Source organism: Merops nubicus, unplaced genomic scaffold (assembly GCF_000691845.1).
Source record: "Merops nubicus isolate BGI_N331 unplaced genomic scaffold, ASM69184v1 scaffold10717, whole genome shotgun sequence".
Lineage (NCBI taxonomy): Eukaryota > Metazoa > Chordata > Aves > Coraciiformes > Meropidae > Merops > Merops nubicus.
This window is the reverse complement of record NW_008618338.1, coordinates 40795-61465: the sequence shown is the minus strand read 5'-3', so window position 1 is coordinate 61465 and position 20671 is coordinate 40795. Positions and strand designations below refer to the sequence as shown.

Sequence of the window (20671 nt, the reverse complement as noted above, 5' to 3'; positions counted from 1 at the left end):
GGAAACAAGTTGTCTTGTTCTTCTCATGTGTAAGCTCACATTATTTTTTTTTTTTAAATTCAGTAATAAAAAAAATGAATAAATGAGATCCATTATCTAAAAATGCAACCAATATACTTGAAGAAAAGTAGATGGAGGGAGGGAACCCCACCCACTTTGAAACCGTTTCATAGAAATAATAGAGCAAAAAAGAATGCTGCAGGGAGAACCTAAAGGTGACAGCAGATAGCAAATTAACAGAATGGTGCTTTCTAGCAGCTAAACATAACAAAGCTCAGAGAACAAAAGTGTGGATAGACATTATATCACATTTCATACCAAAACTTAGGTAATAATTCCTTTCTTTACAAAGTAGTAATGCCCAGCATGATGTGTCTTAATTTTGCATTTCTGTATAGGTAAGAAAGAAGTTTGAGAAAAAAGCTATTAAAAATCAAATAAGAATGTAGGCAGTGGACTAAATTATCCTTGAAGAGCACAGAATATAAGCAACAACCAATCTAGAACTGCAGGTTACAAATGTCTGAATTGGTATCTATAATGTGACTGAAACAATTACATAACTAGTGGTAATGTTTAATTGTATGTTTAACTAGTATTTATTTTAACAAAAGCTGACATTAGATATCAAAGAAAGTTCCCTAACTTCTGCATTATGGAGTTGAGTTTGAAAGAAAAGCAGCTGTGAAGTGGTGGCTGAGAGGAATGAAACTGAGCAAGGCCATTTTAAAATGTACTGTAGAGAATATAACTGCTCTGAAATAGAAAACATCTTTCTTCAGTCATTTTACACAGGCAGATAGTTTCAGAGAGAGCATTCTAGCTCTTTTGTGTATCTGTTATATAAGTTGTTAATTACTTATTTCTGTAGTATTTATCTAAGTGCGTGCTGTTTGGCTTTTAGGAATGGAAAGTGCTTGCAGGGTTTAAATGATCAGTATGCAGTGGATCTGAAACTGTTACTGGCACTGAAATGCATCTTGGATCAGATTATACACTAAAACCAGCAGGGTCTAGTATAAATAAGGAGAAATGTTCGACATAGGCTTGTTACTGGATGTTTTATAGCTCCCCTTCCTCTTTGTATAATCGTGTTATTTTTAAAGGGAGTTTTTAAAAGTCAGTTTTGCATTTCACTTTGTTTTCTACTAAACTGTTGCTATATGCACAAGGCATGGTTAGTGAATGGTAATTCAATTTTTACTTCAGGAAGTAAATATGTTAGATGTTATGTTGCTTTCCTGAATGCAACCTTGCATTTCAAACTGGAGTGCTGTTATTTTGTTTGCCTAGAAAACTGCTTAATGCTAAATTTTACTGCCCTTGCACATGTCTATAACTGTCTTAGAAACCCTGCCTGTTCTGATGGGACTGCTTTAGGAGGAAGGCACAACTTACTGTGAGAAACTTGGGAAATGAAAGGTGGACTGAAGTGAAGTCTCATATCTTTTCCTGGGAAGCAACTCTATCACAGAAATATTATGACCATTTTGTATTTAGTCTCTTCTGTATTTGTTCTTGGATATACTCATTTGAGGCAGGAATCTGTTCTGCTAGGGTGTTCAGGTGCTGTCTGCAGTATTGACAAAAAAGAAAACAGAACTTTGGCTGTGTTTTATTAGCTATTTCTGTCCTATTTCCACTCAATCAATTATTTGATTTTAGATACTCATCTCCTGCTGTCCTTACATGTCTCAGCCCAAGATCTTGAAAACCTGTTCTTGATCAAATGGTGAGATAGCCAGAAGACTTTGCTGTGGGTTTTAGCCATATGCAGTCTTCTGGATCAGTGCTCTCCAAAGTGGGGTGTGCAAGGCAATCCATTGGGGTGCAAGCAGGCTGTTAATAAACAAAATAATTATTTCATCCTCTTTTTACTTTCTGTTTTTGTGTATGTTTTACAATGTGCATAACATGTCGGGACAGTAGTACATTACAAAACTTAAATAAATAATATGTATTAGGGACTGGGGGGCTGTTCTCAAAAAAGTTTGGGAGACCAGTGTTCTAGATAATGTGACTGCACTTTTGTCCTTTTCTTTTTTTACTCTGTTCTTTGGTTTGGGGAGAGAGAAGTATTTTTCAACACGAGCAGCAAAGAATTTCTAAAAGTTCACACACATGGTATTCAAATGCTATTTCATGCATGTATTTGATGCTCTTCTGCTATATTGATAGAAGTGGTCATGTTTCATTGCTTTCTGTTTTGGAGATTTTTGTGATAAGGAAGTGGTTCTGCTTTCAGTGAGGTAGAAAATTTATGCAAAATTGTAGGATTCTGTGTTAGTTTTCACTCATCCTCCGTTCCCTTCCCCCCCCCCAAATTGTCCATCAGCCATCTTTGAAATTGAGAAATGTGTGGCAGCATTTTTTTTTTTAAGTTTGTGATTAATTGGCTCTGTGCATCATGGTTACTGGTATTCCTCCTTAATCTGCATCCCACTGTGCTGGTGTTCAAATCATTCATGCCTTTTCCTCCTCAGGAACTCTTGCCCTTGTACACATTTGTGAAATGCCTACTAGGGAATGGGGATGCTTAACAAGCATGTTTTTCTACTCTGATCTAGATATAAATTTGAACTCAAGTCTCCACACCTTATTTACAATGGTATTTAGTTCTTGGTCTTCAAAATCCTTTGTAGTGATACAGATACAGTTATTTTTTAATAATAAACATAAGAGGGCTTAATGTATTTTCTGGGAAGTTGAAAACATGAAATAGAAACTAGTTGTCAAAATTTGAAAGGTATCAAGAAAGACTTACTGTAATTAATTCTTTATTCATGTTTTTGCAGATTCTGGGCCAAAATCCGAGTTTTGTTTAAGGCAAACTTGGAACAGATGATGCGACTTTAATCTAGTGTGACTTGCCTGCATGTATTTTCAAGTGCTCAAAGGGAATTCACATTTGATTATTTGCACCATAGTGCACTGCATAAAATATTCATGGAAGTGTCACTTTTCCATAGGTGGCACTCCAGGGCAAAGATAGGGACTTTGGGAAACTTTACGTTTTTAGAGTAATAAGTATGAAATGCAAGTTGAAAAAAACATATGCTGTTTGGTACTGGTGTCCTACAGCAACTGACAAATCATTTTTAGACCAGCAAAAAATGATAATACCTGGATTGGTTTTGACAGGGGTTCAGAGTTTGCTAGCTAGGGTTCCTGTAAGAAGTTTCTGTAGATCAGAGGAATGGGAGCAATTAAAAAGCATGATATATTTTCTAAAACTCTACACTCTAATTGCTGACCTATTAAGATTTGCTATTTGTTGTCTTCAAATGCACATATCTACAGTGGTAATACATGGTGTAGCAGGAATTGATCTGAACCTTTAAAAGTTACAGTGTAGCTTCACTAGGGCTTGGGAGACTCTAGCCTTTCTGTGAATTTCCAGTTTGAAGCTGATGTGTTCAATTTTTTAGGCCAATAGGTTGTTTATTTACTTATTTTAAAAAAATCTAGAGGCAAATCTTGAAAGCTTGCCTTGCTGATGAGGGTTGGATACTGGGAGCAAAGCTAAGAATGCATTATGTATTGATGAACACATTTGTATATTGCATTGGAGTATATACACCAAGTTATAAAAAAAAAAAAATCAAAAGCTGATGTTGTTATGCACAATAATATGGACATTTTGAAATATATATCTGTAAAAGATGTTTTGCAAACATGACTTAAGAGTAACTCACGTATTTGTTGTGTTAGAAAATAACTTGGTATACTAGCAGTTTCCAAGCTAGCCAAGACTTCGATGGTTTTGACAGTATAGCACAGAACAGGAAGTTTAGTAAATCAAGTTTCACAATTGAGAACTTTATTAATACCTGAAAGAAAAATACAGGCTTTTTGCATGGCCATTTTGAGGAAGGAGATAGAGGAGACAGGCCCATTTTTTGAAAGCAGTATATATTTTATATGTTGAGGCTCAAGTTTTCTTTTTTTCAGAAACGCTTAGCCTTACCAATTTTGTCTTGAATAGGTACCTTTGAGGTCCTCAGAGTGATGCATGAGCTGGGGGTGGAACTTGATCCAGAAACATACACAGACTACGTTTTTAAAAACTTTGCTGATAGTGGAACTGCCCGTGCCCAGCTGAAGGTGAGTTTACGTTTAGAATTCATAGAAATTACTATTGCATGACTTGTTTTCCCATGTTCCCTGGTGCCTATTTTTTTTTTTTAACTTTCTGAAGAATTCAGAACTGCAGAGGAACTGCCCGTGCCCAGCTGAAGGTGACTTTACGTTTAGAATTCATAAAAATTATTATTGCATGACTTGTTTTCCTATGTTCTCTGGTGCCTATTTTGTTTTTAACTTTCTGAAGAATTGAGAACTGCAGGCTAAGTTTAACTGTCCCACCTCTTTCTGTCTTTGGTAACTTTTGTCTCCTGCAATGGATTTCAATACAAAAGCTGGATCAGTTTTGATCAGTAGCAACTTACCCAGCTAGCCATGTAGACTTCTGTACAGCACCTTCTGTGTTCTCAAGAGCTACCAGTACAAGAATGCTAATGTTGTCTGGGGAGGCAGCATTGAAAATAATGAAGTATCAGAAGGTCTTCTCTGTGTCTATTTCCAACGATTTGTTGCTTTTTCTCTAGGAAAATGGCTGCTTGTTTGAAACTGTTGCACTGTCTGTAGCAGAAATAAGGTATGAAGCAGTACATGGAAGACTGAAAAATGTCCTTTCTCTATGTAAGTATTTTTCATGTTGCATGCTACTATGTACTTGGTGGTAGTGTTGATTGGTTGTAGGCTTAGAGATTTACATGTATGGGTATGTGAGGTTTAAAGTTACATGTGAACCTTGAGCAAAGCTTTTATTATGTGAGGTCCTCTGTGGTGAGATGTCAGACTGTTTGAAACTGCCAATTCTGGGCAAGGTATCATGGTTAAATTATTTTTTTGGTATTGAACCTGGCCATAATATTTACATGTAGAGATATTTACAGTGCACAGCTTTGCTGTGATTGTGGAAGGATTATGATCCTTCTTGTACTTAGAGGGCTTAAGGAGACAATTTGTGTAGCACAGTGACTGTTAACTTGTTGCAGTAGGGTTGTTTTTGTTTCCAGCATTAGGTACAGCAGGATGCTAATCTAACAATATGGCTCTGAAGAGTCAGAATTATTAATGAAAGAACCAGCTTTAAGGAATTGATCTCACTTTATCCTGAGGGTGCTCTGCTGATCTGTTGGTCATGGAAGTTGTATATAAATTTGATCAGCTAATTAGGCAATGAAGTTGTAAAAGCATAAATTAACCACTTTTACTCCAAAGATTGTTCTGATGCTCAGTGCTTGGAAAAGTTAATTTATATCATTGACTGAATATGTGGGATGGAATGACTTGCCTGGTTAAGTAGGAATACATGTTCCTTGTAAAAATTTAAAACAAATATGGATTTGCCTAGTATACTGAGACAGTAACAAAACACCCACATGTGGTCTACATCCAATATCTTTCTATATCCAGAGAAAGATCACTGTTTTTAAACAATAGTTATGTGTCCAAAGTTCAGGGAAAAGCTTAAGCAGTCTTTTGCTGCAATTGTCATCAAGTGTTCTGCTCAACAAATACAGAAATATGTAGTCTATACACCATGATGCTGGGAAGCTGTTGTACTGAAAATGAGAAAATTGAATGACTAGTTACTAAATCAGTGATTTAATTTTTAATTGGACTTTTATTTAGTGAATCTTTGATTCACCTCATATTCTGCCATTATTTTGTTTGCTATTATTAAAAAAAAAAAATCTAAAATAACTTTGATTTTTTTTTTTTTTAAAAGACAAGGATTTATTGCAAGCAAGGAAACGTCTTCTGGAAAGTGAAATAGGATTTTTTTTGCCTACATGAAAAAGGGGACATTTTACTTAACTGAAATAGATGGGTTTTAATGTGTTATAAAGCACAAGTATATTACTACATACTGGTATATAGTAAATGTATATGATATCAAAAGCATGATACAGTCTTACATAGTAGGCTACGTTCTGTTTTACTGTCATGAAACTGTTCTCACACAGTTTGTTATTTATCTGTTGTCTGTGTTGAATTTAAATTTTGTAGTGGTATTTCTGTTTACAAAGACTAGGGTTAATAATTCATGGAGACATACAAAATTTCTTTTGAACTTGAGCTTTAAAGGAAGGAACTCGTGTAAATAGTTTACCAAGCTGAAATGAAAGCTAGTAAATTTAATTAGCACCTATGTAATGATAAGGCACAGATATTAAACAGCTGATTTTTTTTTTTTTCCTTGACTTGACTCCTTTTGCAGTATTACAAAGAGGCAAAACTAGATGCAGTATGGAAAACAGTGCAAGCTTGTCTCATCAGTGTAGTCGGGGGAGGCGAAGGTTGGTTATTAATGCTCGTGGCTGTCTAGGGGTATTGATTCAGCTTCTCACCCCACAGAATGTATAGATTTCTGCTGCTGACAAGATGAAAACTCCGAGGCGTGAGCTGAGGAATCCGGGAGCATAAGGCGGCTACAGGAGAGCCGCTGCTTCCCTTTATCACGCCGTTCCATTCCACTTCATTGTCAGCCCCTTGATTTTCTCAGACTTGTTTGTTGCTAAGGAAACCAGGTTGCCAATTGTCAGCAGCAGCTGAGCATACTAAGATGCTTTTCTGCTCATCTTTTTAGGAGCAAAAAGTTTAATATATCACTGGAGAAGAATCTGTATTGAGGGTTTCTTGAAAACAACTTTACCTGAGATTTTAAAACTAAAATAAATGTTCCAGTATTAAAAACTTTGGATTTTCTAAGCACCCAGAGTCAGAGTGAGGAGTGGTTTTGGCATGTTGTTTCTTCCTTTCATCTCCCAGGTTCCTACAGAGCTAGTGTTTTTATTTTAGTTCTCTTCTACCATATATCATATGTAGCTGTTGCTGAAAGGGCCCACCCAGTGCATTTAGGTTTTTAGAGGGGTTAATTGTATTGTGATAGTGAAGTCAGATGACAGTAACTTCCTACAGGACTTACATGTGGCTAATATGGTAATTTTTTTCTTTGCTGGACTACAGTGCTGAAATGAGAGGCAGCAATTCTAGAGGAGAAAGGTAGAATGATTTGGAATATTTAGTGAAGAAAAAATGTAAAGATGAGTACATAGAACATAACTGTAAATGTTCTAATTTTCAGTAACTTTACAGTTTCCTTTGTGTTCAACCAATATTTTCAATGCTGACATTTAGAACTGTGTATCTCTCTATTTTTTCCCTTATGTTTAACTTCATTCAGTGGATAGCACTTTAGGTGGAACTACTTCTTTTTGCTTTTTCGTCAGGCAATTTATACAAGCAGAAGCAAGCACTTAGGAAATTAAACAGCTGATGTTTTTTAGTGGTGTTTTTTTTTGTTTTGTTTTGTTCTGTTTTTTTAAATTTAAAAGAATAAAATGCAAAAGTGTAAGACATATTCAGTCTGAAACAGTTAGCAAACCATTTGCCTCTGGTGGATCGTTTTTTGTTCCAGCACTAATATTTCAGATTTTCTTGATCAGTTTTGGTTTGCTATTTAGAACACAATATTTTCTTCAGTCTTGTACTTTTTTTTACATATTAGATGCTTACTCTTATTACTTGTTTGTGTGAAAGGATACTGTATTAACTATTGACATTAAAGACAGTGAAGAGGGAAAAATGGAGCAGATTTAGAGCTGATAAAACCAGGACTCTTTCAAATACTCTGATATTTGAAATTTTGATCTACAAATGTTTTTCAGCATTTAGTAAACTAATGAAACATTTCTTTCAGTGATACCCTATTTATATGACCTCCTGACTTGTTGCAGTTCAGGGATTTTTTTTTTTTACAATGACTATTTGGAAACATTTCTTTCCTTTACAGTGACTTCAGCAAGCACACCTCCTATCGATATGCGTCAGTTTAAAAACAGCCTCATTTGGGGGTTTAAAAGGTAAGGTGGCTATATGAATACCTCCTCTTCTTCTGTTCTGTAGGAAAATTCCCTCTCTTTGGCCTTGCTGAGCACAAGCCTGCACAGTATTTCCCCTCCACCCCCCTACTCCGTGTTTGAAAACTTAAAAGTAGGGTTCCAGGTGTAGCAGAGAGGAAGGATTATCTTTGTGCCACTCTGCTCTCCTAGGTTTCCTTGCCTATGCTATATGTGAGCATACCTTTGAAGTATTGGCTATAGTAGACTAAAAAGAACTCCACTATTCTTCTTTGCTCTGTGGTATTTGATGGTATATAAACTTCTCAGGGTAGTAAACATTCAGGGACTTATCTTTATTCACTTTTTTTTTTTTTTAAATAAACTGCCATGCTAATGTAAGATTTCTCTGAATGGATACTTTATGAAGATGAAATACCTGGAGGAGCAAGGCATGTTCTGCTACATGCAATAGTGCTCTGTGCCCTCTGGATTAATGTGTCTCCCAAATACTCAAATTTAACACCTAGTATTGTCCTGCATTGCTGTGACTTTGTGTTCTCAGCCACGTGGTCCTATTTTGGAAGGAGGGTTCCTTGCTAACTTGCAGGGTTGTCTTAAGTTTATGCAAGTTGTGAGAAGTAACAAACATTTCTGACATTCACGGTTTGCCTCAGTCAAACATTTAGGACTGTGAGTGAGGGGTGTTAAGTATACCTACATCACTGGGAGCCAGAGAGTTTACTTAATATTGCTGAGGATCAGCATCTGAAGGCTGATTTTGCTGACTAATCTATTTCCTAAAATTTTGCCATGGCTATGAGATGTAACTATGTTTAGGTTGGGTATTAGTTGAACATACCAGATGAATATGACCAAAATAATTACCTAGTAAATTGTGAGTTCTATCTAGCTGACCCTGCTTTACCAAGGAAAAAGGAGGAGAAAAAGCAACCTGTTCTTCAAATTTGGTTTGTTAGCCAGGCCCTAGATGGCCAAAGGATAAGTGAAATGATGTTTTCGATCCAATAGGGGTATTCTACTATTCCTTTTAGTAGTCAGCCCCAGAATCATCTGTTTTAAATGTACTGAAGTAACAGATTTTTGAAACAAATTATCTCTCTGTAAATAAAAATATTTAGTTGTATAAGTGCTTGCACTAGAAATGAAGACATACATAACTAATGCTGGCAGGACATACCCCTTCCACTGGAGAGCTGTGCAAGTGCTCAGGGCGTGATCTAAAGCATCTCTAAAACGTTATCCACTTGTATTCTGAAAATGAGCTCCCGAGGAGTCATGCTTTCCTCAAATGAAACAGTTACTCCTGTAGTGATTTCAATAGTTACTGGACATTTGGGCTAAAAACTTGGAATTCTGAGGAAAATTAAGGTTGAGGTTTATTTGGGGGGGTGTATGTTTTGGGCTTTCATTTTTGCTTCAGCTTATGGTTTCCCCTCTCTCTCCTTGCCATTTGTAATTGTGGCATAAGGTTTGGTTGGTTTGTTTGGTTTTTTTTACTGTCTAATATTAATCTCTCTGCTTTACATTTATAGTAACCTTTTACCTTTTTGGGCTTCAGAAGCTATGTGTGAGGCTGGCTGTGCCCAGATTTCACCTTAATATTGTTTCGAAAGCCTGGCAATTCATGTTTCCTTTTCTAAACTTTATGGCTAGAACAGCCTGAAAATGAAACTTGAGGTTATGATAGGATAAGAAGAAAAGAATATTTATACCTTTCATAAAGGCTGCAGCAGAATTTTATAACTAAATGTAGGTGTTGAATGTTGAAGTGAGTGGAGTTTAGGACTGGAGTGCAAAAGTTACAGGGTGTGGACACTGGGGACATATGAACAACGGCTGAGGCAGAGTAGTTTATGGATTTCTGTTGAAGCTGCTCTTCTCTAGTAACTGCTTGGAAGTATTCCCATTACTTTTGCCTGATGTACCATTACTATTTCAGTCAAGTACTTTAGGAAATTGATGCATTTGATATCTGCATTCATTGTCATGCTGTCAGTGGTGAAGCGAGTACACCCAGGAAAGCTGAACTAACCTGAGAGAGAGGATTTTGCCCTACCTTGCCCCCCATGTGGACATGTGTTTGACTAGTTTTCAAATACAAGTGGCAGTTGCACAAAAAGCAGAGGTTTCATACACTTGAACCTCCTAAATAAAATCCTAAACTTCCATGAATGCTTTCAAGCTTCTATGCAGGTGTTCAGACTGACATCTTTTTCTCCTCTAATGAGAATTAGAGGAAGATAAAATAAGGTCAATAGTTCTAGTTCTCTTAGGCTTATCTAGGTTAATGCTGCTCCGTAGTTGTCAAAAAGTTGCACTTTTTAGCAAGAATTTTCATGTTCTACAATGATAAGAGTATGTCAGGTTTTTTTTAAATTTCAATGAACTGGTTAATATTTTAATATGTCAGGTTTTTTCATACTTTAGTGAACTGTTTGACATTTGACATTTGGTTGTAACATGATGATGCACAGAGAAGTACTTTGCACCAATTTGTCTTTTTCTGTAAGGGGAGAAATCAGAGTTCTTTTATGTTTGATTTCTTTTTTTAAAAAATACTATCTATCCATCTGGCTGTAATAAAGATTGTACCTTGAGTAAGAAATTGGATTACTTTTGAATGATGTAAGTGCATTTATAGCTGCTTGCAGTTATCCATCTACACTAAAAAAAAATCTAAATTTGATGCATAGGAGTCTGTATTTTTGGCCTAGCAAGTTCCACAGATCAAGAGTTTGCAATGTCAAGTGTGACCTGAGTGAAGCTTATTTTCTTGAAATGCTAAATAGAATGAAGTATAAAATAAAAAAGTACAACTAAGACATGTTGAAAGATTGAATGAAACTAAAACACACTCTTTGTAGTCTTAGTTGTCTGGAGTGCTGCATTATTTCATGTTATTTAGCAAAAACTATGATCATATATAGTATATGTAAAAGTACAAAACTTATTCTTAAAAAAACCCTTTGTCAAAAAGTACAACTAAGACATGTTGAAAGATTGAATGAAACTAAAACACACTCTTTGTAGTCTTAGTCTGGAGTGCTGCATTGTTTCACGTTATTTAGCAAAAACTGTGATCATATGTAGTATAGTAAAAAGTACAAAACTTACTCTTAAAAAAACCCCTTTGTCGTAATGAAGTTGGTTTAAACAACACATGGCAATTATCGTATTTTAATTTTATTTAAATAATTTAATAAGATACTCAGTGTTAATGATCTGTGTTTTTTAAAAAAGATACAAGAGCGATATAATTTTGTTGCTTTTAATTTCTTATCCTTTGCTGCCCTCTTCAGCTCAAATGATGTACATCTTTGGAGCAAGGTAAGTAGAGATAATGCTGTAAATAAAATCCAGTTCTTGAAGCACTGCATGTTTATGAGGCATTACTGTAAATATAAATTCTGAGCCTGATAATTATAGACCTGATTAATTAGAGCAAGACTTGCTGGTGACAGATTGTACAGCTGTATGAAATTGAGTTTTCAAATTGGACACTTAAGTGTAATTGTGAAAAATCAAATTAAGTGTTACCATGTACTGTAGCCTTATGCTACTCAAATTTCTAGATTAATGTTGTTATAGCTGAAAGTATGTATATTTGTAGCTTCTGGAACAAAATATACCATGGTTGTACAATCTGACATTTTTTAGTTCCCTTTCCGGCCTCCCCAAAACTTTGTCTCCCCACACTAGTACTAATGAAATAATAAGGCACAATTATTACTTTAAAGTTTCTGTCATATAACTTAAAACATTGAAAGCAGAGCCAGATAAAAGAAATCACCTGGATAAAGTCAAAGGGGAAGGACTGATCATCTTGCCCTCCCTGCTATGGGCTGTGTTAGAAAGACACTGCAGTGGAACATGGTCAATAAATTTTGCAGAGCACTAGAATAGAGGTGTTGGCAGATGCTGCCTGGGATATGCTTACAGAATTTGGGAAGGGATGCACTGTTCTTTTTTGTCTTTTTTTCTTTAATACTGTACCTGCTGCCTAATACACCAGCACATGGCTGGCAGTATATTTTAGATGTTGCAGAGAAGTCTTGGAATGAAATGACAATTGTAATTTGCGAAGTCATTAATTAGTGATTTATAGAAATCAGGCACAGCTTGGGAAGCTCAGGGTTTTTTGTGTTTTACTACCATTTTCAGTTATGTGACTACTATGATAAGAGAATATTTTTATTGTCTGCTTCTGTCCTTCCTTTTTTTTGCATTTTAAAGGTAAAAGGGTGGATAGGGAGAGAGAAAAGAGGTTTTCTTTTTACTTCAATTATGAAATTAATTTTGAAGGACAGTCAGAGGACTGAAGTAATGGTGGTCTGCACATGAAGTGGTATTTAGGGTTACTTAGGCTGTTCTCTGCAACGAAAGAAACATAGGTTCTGTTGTCTTTGCTAAATTTATGAGTAAATATGCATATTAGCCTTCTAAAATAAGAAAGGCTAACTTGGGAATTAGATACATAATGTTAGAAATGATACCACATTTTTTTTCTGTAATCCATCCTATTTGGTGTTCTGTAAGATCTGATTCAGAAGAACTGTTATCATGACTTTGTTCGATTTTGTTGTAGTTGTAGGTTCTTCTGTGTGTTGATTTGTCATAGGAGGGCGAGGGCAAAAGGGCAGCAGGAAGCTGTAGTTCAGCTGTGCCCAGTGTCTGTGCTGCTGGCAGAGCGATGGACACAATATTCAATTGCACATTTGGTATTTTCAGGCTTTGTTTATCCGTTTTCATTAACAACTGAAGGTGAAGGTTCCTTTTCTTCTGTCATTACTTTGAACACAGCATTTCGACAGTGGGAATGCAGCTCCTAACTTCTTTGAGATTTTAAGAAATACTTAAATATTTTTTCAGTTTTTAACTGAAGATCATGTAATTTGCTTAAGAACAGTCAAATGGATTTTTAAAGTTTAGGTTCAAGTATTTGTAGGTAGGATGTGGAGGCTTTTGAGTAAATGCTTCTTTTCTTCTGAAGTAAAATCTGTACATTCCTTAAGTTTGTGTGACTGATGGAACGTGTGCTATATTTAGTCAAATGCAATTAATTGTTACAGGTGCATATTTTGTCCTTCAAAATTGCACCTATTTACAACAGCTGTACTAAGCTGTTATCTTAAATCTAGCAGAGCATGATAAATCATGTGCCTCTGTTTCATTTATGTATTTCCTTTGTTCAAATAAAAAAGAAGCTTTATGGGCCAGTTTCAGCCTTTCAGTAAATTGGAACATAATTGAAGCATCTCCAGGAGTGACACTGGTTAATATTTGCTTTAAGCAATATCTTATGATAGCTAACTTTCTGCAGAATGGTACATAAACAGAATACTAGAGTTTCTGTCTTACTGCCATTCCTCAGAAAGCATTTCTGTTTGCAATATTTTTTCAAGAAAAACCTATTATTTACAAAAAAAACCTCCTTTGTATTTCTTAGGAAATTACTGTGATGTGGTAAAGAATAATACTTTAACAGAGAAATGCTTTATTATTTTGAGAATTCAATTTCAGATACTATTTGTCCTTGCTTGCTTCTTTTGGCTGCAATGTACGATTATTCTGTCTTACCAGATAACAGAACTGTTGTACAAGGATGAACGTTATTGCCTGACGCCTCCAGGACCAACTGGTAGAGTTTCAATTTCTATGATTGTAACTTATCCACAAATCCGTTCTTCTGTGTAATGATGGGTTTGAGGGATTACAACAGTAAACACTGATTGCTTCTTTTTGAAAGTGAAATTTGAAAACATGTTGGGTAAAATCCTAATTCGAATAATCAGACCATATTTTGTGGGATCCATGGGCTTTTTTTTTGTTTTAGAATTATAAACAGTCTTACTGATAACGATTTATATTTCTAAATTTATTGACCAAAATAGAGATTTGGAATTATCACAGTATCAGTGCTTAAATACTTAAAAAAAAAAAAAAAGAAAAAAATCCAGTATTTCAACCTAGTTTTACCTTTAGTAGCTCTTCTGATTTTGTGAAGTAAAATTATACTGAAGTTCCCAAACCTTTTGTTTTGAAATAAGGATACTTGTTTTGCATCATCTGTTTTTTAAAAGCCAGGGTTGTTTTCCCTCCCTGTCAGGGCTGGAGGGGCAAAGGGGGTGAGAGGGAAATTAACCTTTGAGAATACAACAGTTGATGCTCTTTCTATTCTTGGCTACAGGATCCTGTATATTTTTACACTTGCATAGATAAGTGACTTAGCACTATTTGCTAAAATCTCTTAGTCTCAGTTTTCATTGGCTAACAGGCAACTTCTTCAGCATTAGTTGAGGTAATGGTTAACATATTTTAAAATATTTTTATATTAATGTTGCAATATTTAATGTAGCTTGGTAATGGGATTTAATGGGTGAAAGGTACAAAGTAAATATGCAAAGTGTTAGAAATGTATTTTTTCTTTTGAGCAATGACAAAATATTTGTGGCAACTATTTGGGGTAGCGGGCAGGAAAGGGGGGGAAGGCCTTGGGCAGTACCACTTCTGTCACACAGTAGTGGAAAAAATAGATTGAAGTAAGATTCTGTACTGAAAAGCTGTCACTAGGTCTGAAAATAATTAATATTCCTTTCACTCACCAGTTAGATATGTGCTCCCAAACCACATAATCTCTATGCCTCAGTGATCATTGTTGCCATTTCAGAGCCTCTCATCAGGGTGACATCTCACACCAAAATGATTTCTTATAAATTAATCTTGATAACATGACAGTCTCAGTAATTTTAGTGGAATGCTTTCTCTTGTTTTTTTCCACAGAAGCTGTTGGCTATTTTCTTTATCAGTTGATTGACAGCATGAGTGACTCAGAGGTACAGGCCAAGGAGGAGCGTTTGAGACAATACTTCCATCAGCTGAAGGAGATGGTACCATTTCATTTTTTGCTACATAATGCCTGTCCTGCCTGACATGTATCTATTAGATTTCAAATTGCTGCTTTTAAGTACAACCAGACCACTTCTCAATGACATGCAAGAGCTGGAGACTTGAATTACGTCTGAGATAATTTCTGTTAGACAAATTTCAGTTTGGTTGTGTTTCAAAACTCATATAATTTTTTTCCCCACCTCTTGGTACAGAATATAGTTATCCCTACAACCTTCTACAGCGGCATTCGCAGACTGCTGGACTCCCTTCAAGTTCCTGAATTAATGAAGGTCTGTGGTTCTATAGCAATTACTTTGAAGCTAAAAAAACAGAGTATCTGTACTCTGTGAATATATTCTCCTTTGCAAAACAAATATCTTTATGCAGTGATAATATGTAAGCCTTTTAACCTTTCCATGATTTTTCACTGTTGAACCTGTTTTCGTTTCGTATGTAGAAAGGATAAATTTAATAAGTGCTTTTTCAAGTCAGTGTAATAATGCTGCAGAATACAGCTTTTTTTTAACATTACAATGATATCGTTAACTTGAACATTTTTAACATAATATGCTTACTTAGAGATTGAACATTTTGGGGGGGATTTAGTGATATCTTTGTCTTACTACCTTTTAGGATGCAAGGTTACTGTCTCATAAAAAATCCCTGTCTACAGACAACATTCCAGAAGTAAGTAAATTCACAGATAGCTGTGCTTGTTCTTACTGTAATGATAATGTTTGGATAGGGGTTTTAGATGAAGTGTAATCACTAGCTTTCAGACCATGGAAGTATATTAGTGTTATTTAAATCTACCATTTGAAGTTCAGAGGTTACTTTCCAGAGTAGGAGTAAAGACTGTCCAGATTTTCACACAGATCTGATACTTGACCTTGGAGTTGGCTGAGGTTTCATGCCTCAGTTTCCCTGTCTGGTAAATATTTTTTTGAAAGTTCTAGTTAGTTAACAGTCGTGGTGTGAGGCTTAATTCATGCTTGCAAATTACAGTGATCCACTTGAGTGGCAGGAACCATATAAATCCATACTGCTTTAATGGTGGAGTGTCAAGTCTTTACATCTCTGATCTGAGCAGAGTGGAGATGGAAAAAGAAACAGGCTTCTATTCCCTACTTCTCTGAACGCCAAGAACCGAGTGTCAGAGAAATAGTAACGTTGACCTTTGTAGATACACTACTTAATGCTTTTTTTACTGTATTCTGACTCAAATCTTCAATTAGCATGTACTGTTTAAACAGATAAAAGCACCTTAGATGATTAAAAAATTTCTTAAGAGTATGAAAGAAGAGGATTATTTTGTCTGTCTTTTATTAAAGTGATCCGACAAGTTGTTGAGGGAAGGATGTTTTTGCAGTTGACGTTCTTTCTGTTACCTCCATTTAGAGTGCTAAATCTGACGTGTCTGCTTTGGAGGAGAAGCTAGAGAAGAGAAAAGCTGAAAACCAGCCTATTACAGACGTCTTGAAACAACTCATACATGCTCTTTGTGAAGAAGAGGTATCTTAAGCAATGCAGAGATAATTGGAAACACATAGCTATGTTTTAAAAGGACATAAATGACTGTATTATGGAAAGACATAGTTAAGGAAAGACAAGTGCGGTGCTTGAGGTTTCATGGTTTGATGCTTATAAATCAAACATAAGTGCAAAAAGCAATTAAATCAAAAGGTTAACTAATTTCAGCAACACCTTGAATGGCATGTTTTGGGGTTGCTGAAGTTTGTTTACAATAATCTGCAAAGTGAATGATAGTAACAGCTGTGATAGGTTTATCATACATGCCAAATGTCCTTTCAAGCCATGGCTCCGGTCTCTTATATCTAGATTGTCAAGCAACTGATACATGCACTAGTCATTTGCAATTCAAATACTACTAGGTTGTTAATGCAGGGATTGAAATTCCATTTTCCTGCAGGAGGAAAGCTCTTCTGAGATAAAGGGTCTCTTGCCTTCATTCGGCAGGCGTCCAGCTGTAGTTTACATTCATTTAGTGTGTGTCTGTAATTTGTGGGGTATCACCACACTTTTATTCAGTTTCTTGTTCAGTATGATCCTGCCTATAAAGCTGTATATATAGGAACAGTAGCAGTCGTGCAGATGATAGCACAATATTCTCTGTTGCTGAGAGTACAATTTAGAAAGAGTGATTCTCAGCTGTCTGTCTCTATAATTTTGCATATGAAATAAGACTAGAAGCAAACACCATTGTAAGTTCAAAATGGTCAAATGTATGAATAGAAATGTATAAAAAAAATAAGCTTTCTATGAGATTATTAAGTAGTTTCGTTATGTGTTTGGCAGTGTATCAGGTGAAAATTGTTACGAATTCCAAATAAATAAGAACTATTTTAGAATTCAGGTTAATTGTGTTTATGGTGTCTGTCTGGGTTAAAAAAAAAAAAGTGTTACATTAAAACATGCAAGAAATCTAAATGTAAAGCAAGCAAATTTATTTAGAAATCTGCTCTCCAGTTAATCCAGGTGTTTTAGAAAAATACTAATTTCTGCAAAATAACTTTCACTATTAAAATTTACTAAAGCATTACAGCACTGTGCTTTCAGATGTGATCTTACACTACTAAAAGCACGAAAGCAGTCATGTAACTGCACACTGAACATACAAGAATCATAATGTCATATTGACTTTTCCTCTAGTTCACATCTTTGCTTTGTTCCTTTTTTAGAATATGCAAAAAGCCCTTGAAGTGAAAGCCAAATACGAACCGGACATGGTTGTCGGTGGCTATGCAGCCTTAATAAATTTGTGCTGTCGACATGATAATGTAGAAGAGGCAATGAACCTGAAAGAAAAAGTGTAAGTACACCGGCACTGAAACATGTCACAGAGATTTATGCTGATACACAGACCTTGTTGAATTAAGTAGGTTGAGTATTAACCCCGTCATCCATTTTTAATTAGTTTTCCCCACCAATGTATGTGCATTTAAAACAGTCACGGGTGTGGTTTTTTGGAACAAAAAAATTTGCTTTGTGCAATTGAACACAAGAAGCAGCCACTCTGTATGGTCAGCAATTTTTTGTTTGTTTTTTTAAAAGGCCAAAGTTTGCTATGTACTGTTTTGGTTTTATATTAAACACATACAGTGTATAAATTGAATTTTGGCTTAATTTTAGGGGGGAAAAAAAGAGCACCTATGTTGTGTGCTAAAAAGCACCTAGAATGTCTTTAGAATATGCTGCACCTATATTTGTAGAATAGCAGTGTTTGAATAACTATTCTAAGACTGTCAACAAGCATTCTACTTTATTTTCAGAGCTTTGTCTCTTGGCTGTGAAAATTAGCTCCCAGCTGAACATGGTACTGTGCATTGCTTACCCTGCAGCAAGTTCCTACAGCTGGTCCTTGCGTTCGCCCCTTCCCGTCCTGCCGCGAAAGCCGCCTTTCGCTCTGGCGCTGCAGTCACACAGGACAAGGCTGGGTGACTTCCAGGCTCCCTGTCTCATGTGCACTCACAAAGTATTTGCTTTGGTTTTACAGTAGGTTAGCAGACAGGTGCTCATTACACCTTGCTAGTGTTTGAAATTATGTGAAATGATTGAGCTCTGAATACCAAGAAGTGTGCTACTCTCCAAAGAAGAGTGGTGTGTTGGTTTGGGGTGTACTGCCACTCTCACACGATCCCCACAGTGAGCTTGCATGAAGCAAAATTGAGTCTTCTGGTGGAGCTTTGCTGCAGTAGCATGTTTTTGCTGATCTGCCTCAAGTGTAGCACAATATCCTTCCTAAGAAGTGACTCAGAATTGTTACAAAAAGCAACAACAGAGAAGGAGTTGATTTTTTAAATTTCTTTTAAAACGTACATAGCAGAAACTTCAAAATAGGAGCTTTTAACTTGTTACTATAGGGGAGTAGTTTAATATCCTTTATCAAAAAGAGTACAGCAATGGCCATGTGGACTGAGTTTTCTTCCCAGGTTTTAGGGCAATACCCTATTTTATCCAATAACTACCAAATAATTAAACCATTTCACTCTTTAACTTTTGCATTTTGGGGGTGGGAAGTTGTGCGGATAATATTTTAAAATCACATTTTAATGGGTCATCTTTTAAAGTCTGTTGGATTTTTCCTTTAATAGTTATTACAACTTTTAGTTCTCAATGCTCTTGCTTTGTTAGTTTAAAAAATCTTTAAGCTGAATCTATAAAATGTGAACTTCTGTTGATAAAATTCTTAATGTTTTAATTTCTAGCTTCCCTAAGAACTCACCTGTTGCGCTTGACAGTGGGAAGTACATAGCACTGGTAGAAGTCTTAGCAAAGCATGGTAGGCTAGAAGGTAATCCATTTGCTTTCACTGTGTGTTTCTGCTATATAATAGAGGTATCTTGCCTCAAGAATAAAAATGTGAGTTGATATTAATGGTATATCATGTCCTGAAAAGTGCTTGAACATTTTGCATACAAATTTGCATGTGAATTCAACCAGAGATGCTTGGACAGTGCAGGCCATTAGTTTTAATGGATTGGCAAGCTTGTCATTTACATTTGCACAGCTCAGTGCTTTTTGCATTTCTGCAGCTAGTTTTTATTAGCATTGCTGTTTGGATTGAGTTTGAAGATCATGACTTATGGCACAAATTGCGTATGTGCCTAGACTAATGGCTTTGTTTTTGCTTAAGAAGGTCTGAAGGCTGAACGTAAAACCTATAAACATAACCTTCTCAAGAGCCAAGTACTGCAAAAAATCATTTAACTTTTTATAAAGTATATATTTTTCTGTTAGTATTCTTCTTTGTGTTTCTTATTGAATTTTAGAGACAATCTGTCAAACTGCCTGTAAATTCTGGATTTTAATGAGTATCCTGCAAGCTGCCTATTTTGTATTTCTAGATGTTTGCATTAAGCTGTTAGATCTTTAATTTCTGTAATTTAGTCTAATAATTCTGTAATTTACATGATTTGGTTGATCTTTGAAAGAACTCTAAACTGTCAACAACTTTAAAACATGGTTCTGAATATCAAGTTCTATGATTTTGTAGAAGATGTAACACCACAAAAGCGTGGTCCAAGCCTAAACAGAAAATGCTACAGTGTTATATAAAAAACTATACAAAAAAGCTGATGTAATTCTTTTTCTTGTAAGATTTTTTTCTTTGACATATGTCTTGGCCTCTTATTAAGCTTACTATTAGAAAACCAATAAACAAAGCTGATGTTTTCCGAATCATAATAAATGAGATCATGACCACGTCTACATTAAAGCAGTTTGAAAAGATTAGCTTGCATTTAAGAGCATAAATGTCCTATAGAAAATAAGACAATTCATAAATGTAGCCAAATGTAAAGTGGTCAAAACATTCCATCTATGCAATAATTAAGAACATGATAAAAATGCACTTATTCCATATACCAAAATGTTTGTTTCTGCCTTACTAATGAAGCTTAATGAACCTAATGTTTTAACATGCAGTCTGTTAGAAAGCTTTCATTGGCTCTCCTTGGCTAATTAGTATCGACACAGCAAACAGGCCCTATCGGTATCAGACCATTAGTCTGGCTGTATATACAGTGTAAACATATCTTTATTATCTGGCCTCGTGACAAGCCATCTGCTGAAGAAACAATGGAGTGATTTAGCAGATGTTAGCATTGAACGATAAAAGCATCCATTTAGTAGAATCTTGCAGCTATAGGGCAGACTATACAGGGTTACGTGGTGCAGAGTGGGCACACAGTTCCTATCTATAATTTGTAGTCAAAGTTGCAGCAAAATGATAAAACCATGCTATTGTGGATTTATAATTGTAGTCTCGTTTAGAAATGCAAGTAGTAATTAACTTGAAATCGGCATTATACGCCAGAATTTACATTCCT

The 20671-nt window shown here is 35.6% G+C and overlaps 1 protein-coding gene across 1 annotated transcript in view; it reads left to right on the top strand.

Moving 5' to 3' along the window:
- The window catches only part of LRPPRC (leucine-rich pentatricopeptide repeat containing), a gene marked incomplete at its 3' end in the record, with an annotated part of 71215 nt that overhangs the window by 10132 nt on the left and 40412 nt on the right, over nt 1-20671 (top strand). Inside the window, exons 11-21 of the mRNA XM_008943414.1 lie at nt 3986-4104; nt 4608-4701; nt 7865-7934; nt 11234-11261; nt 13515-13572; nt 14715-14821; nt 15035-15112; nt 15456-15509; nt 16221-16334; nt 17522-17652; nt 19049-19134. Of these exons, the coding sequence (XP_008941662.1) occupies nt 3986-4104; nt 4608-4701; nt 7865-7934; nt 11234-11261; nt 13515-13572; nt 14715-14821; nt 15035-15112; nt 15456-15509; nt 16221-16334; nt 17522-17652; nt 19049-19134 (939 nt within the window). The remainder of the gene's footprint in view (nt 1-3985; nt 4105-4607; nt 4702-7864; nt 7935-11233; nt 11262-13514; nt 13573-14714; nt 14822-15034; nt 15113-15455; nt 15510-16220; nt 16335-17521; nt 17653-19048; nt 19135-20671) is intronic.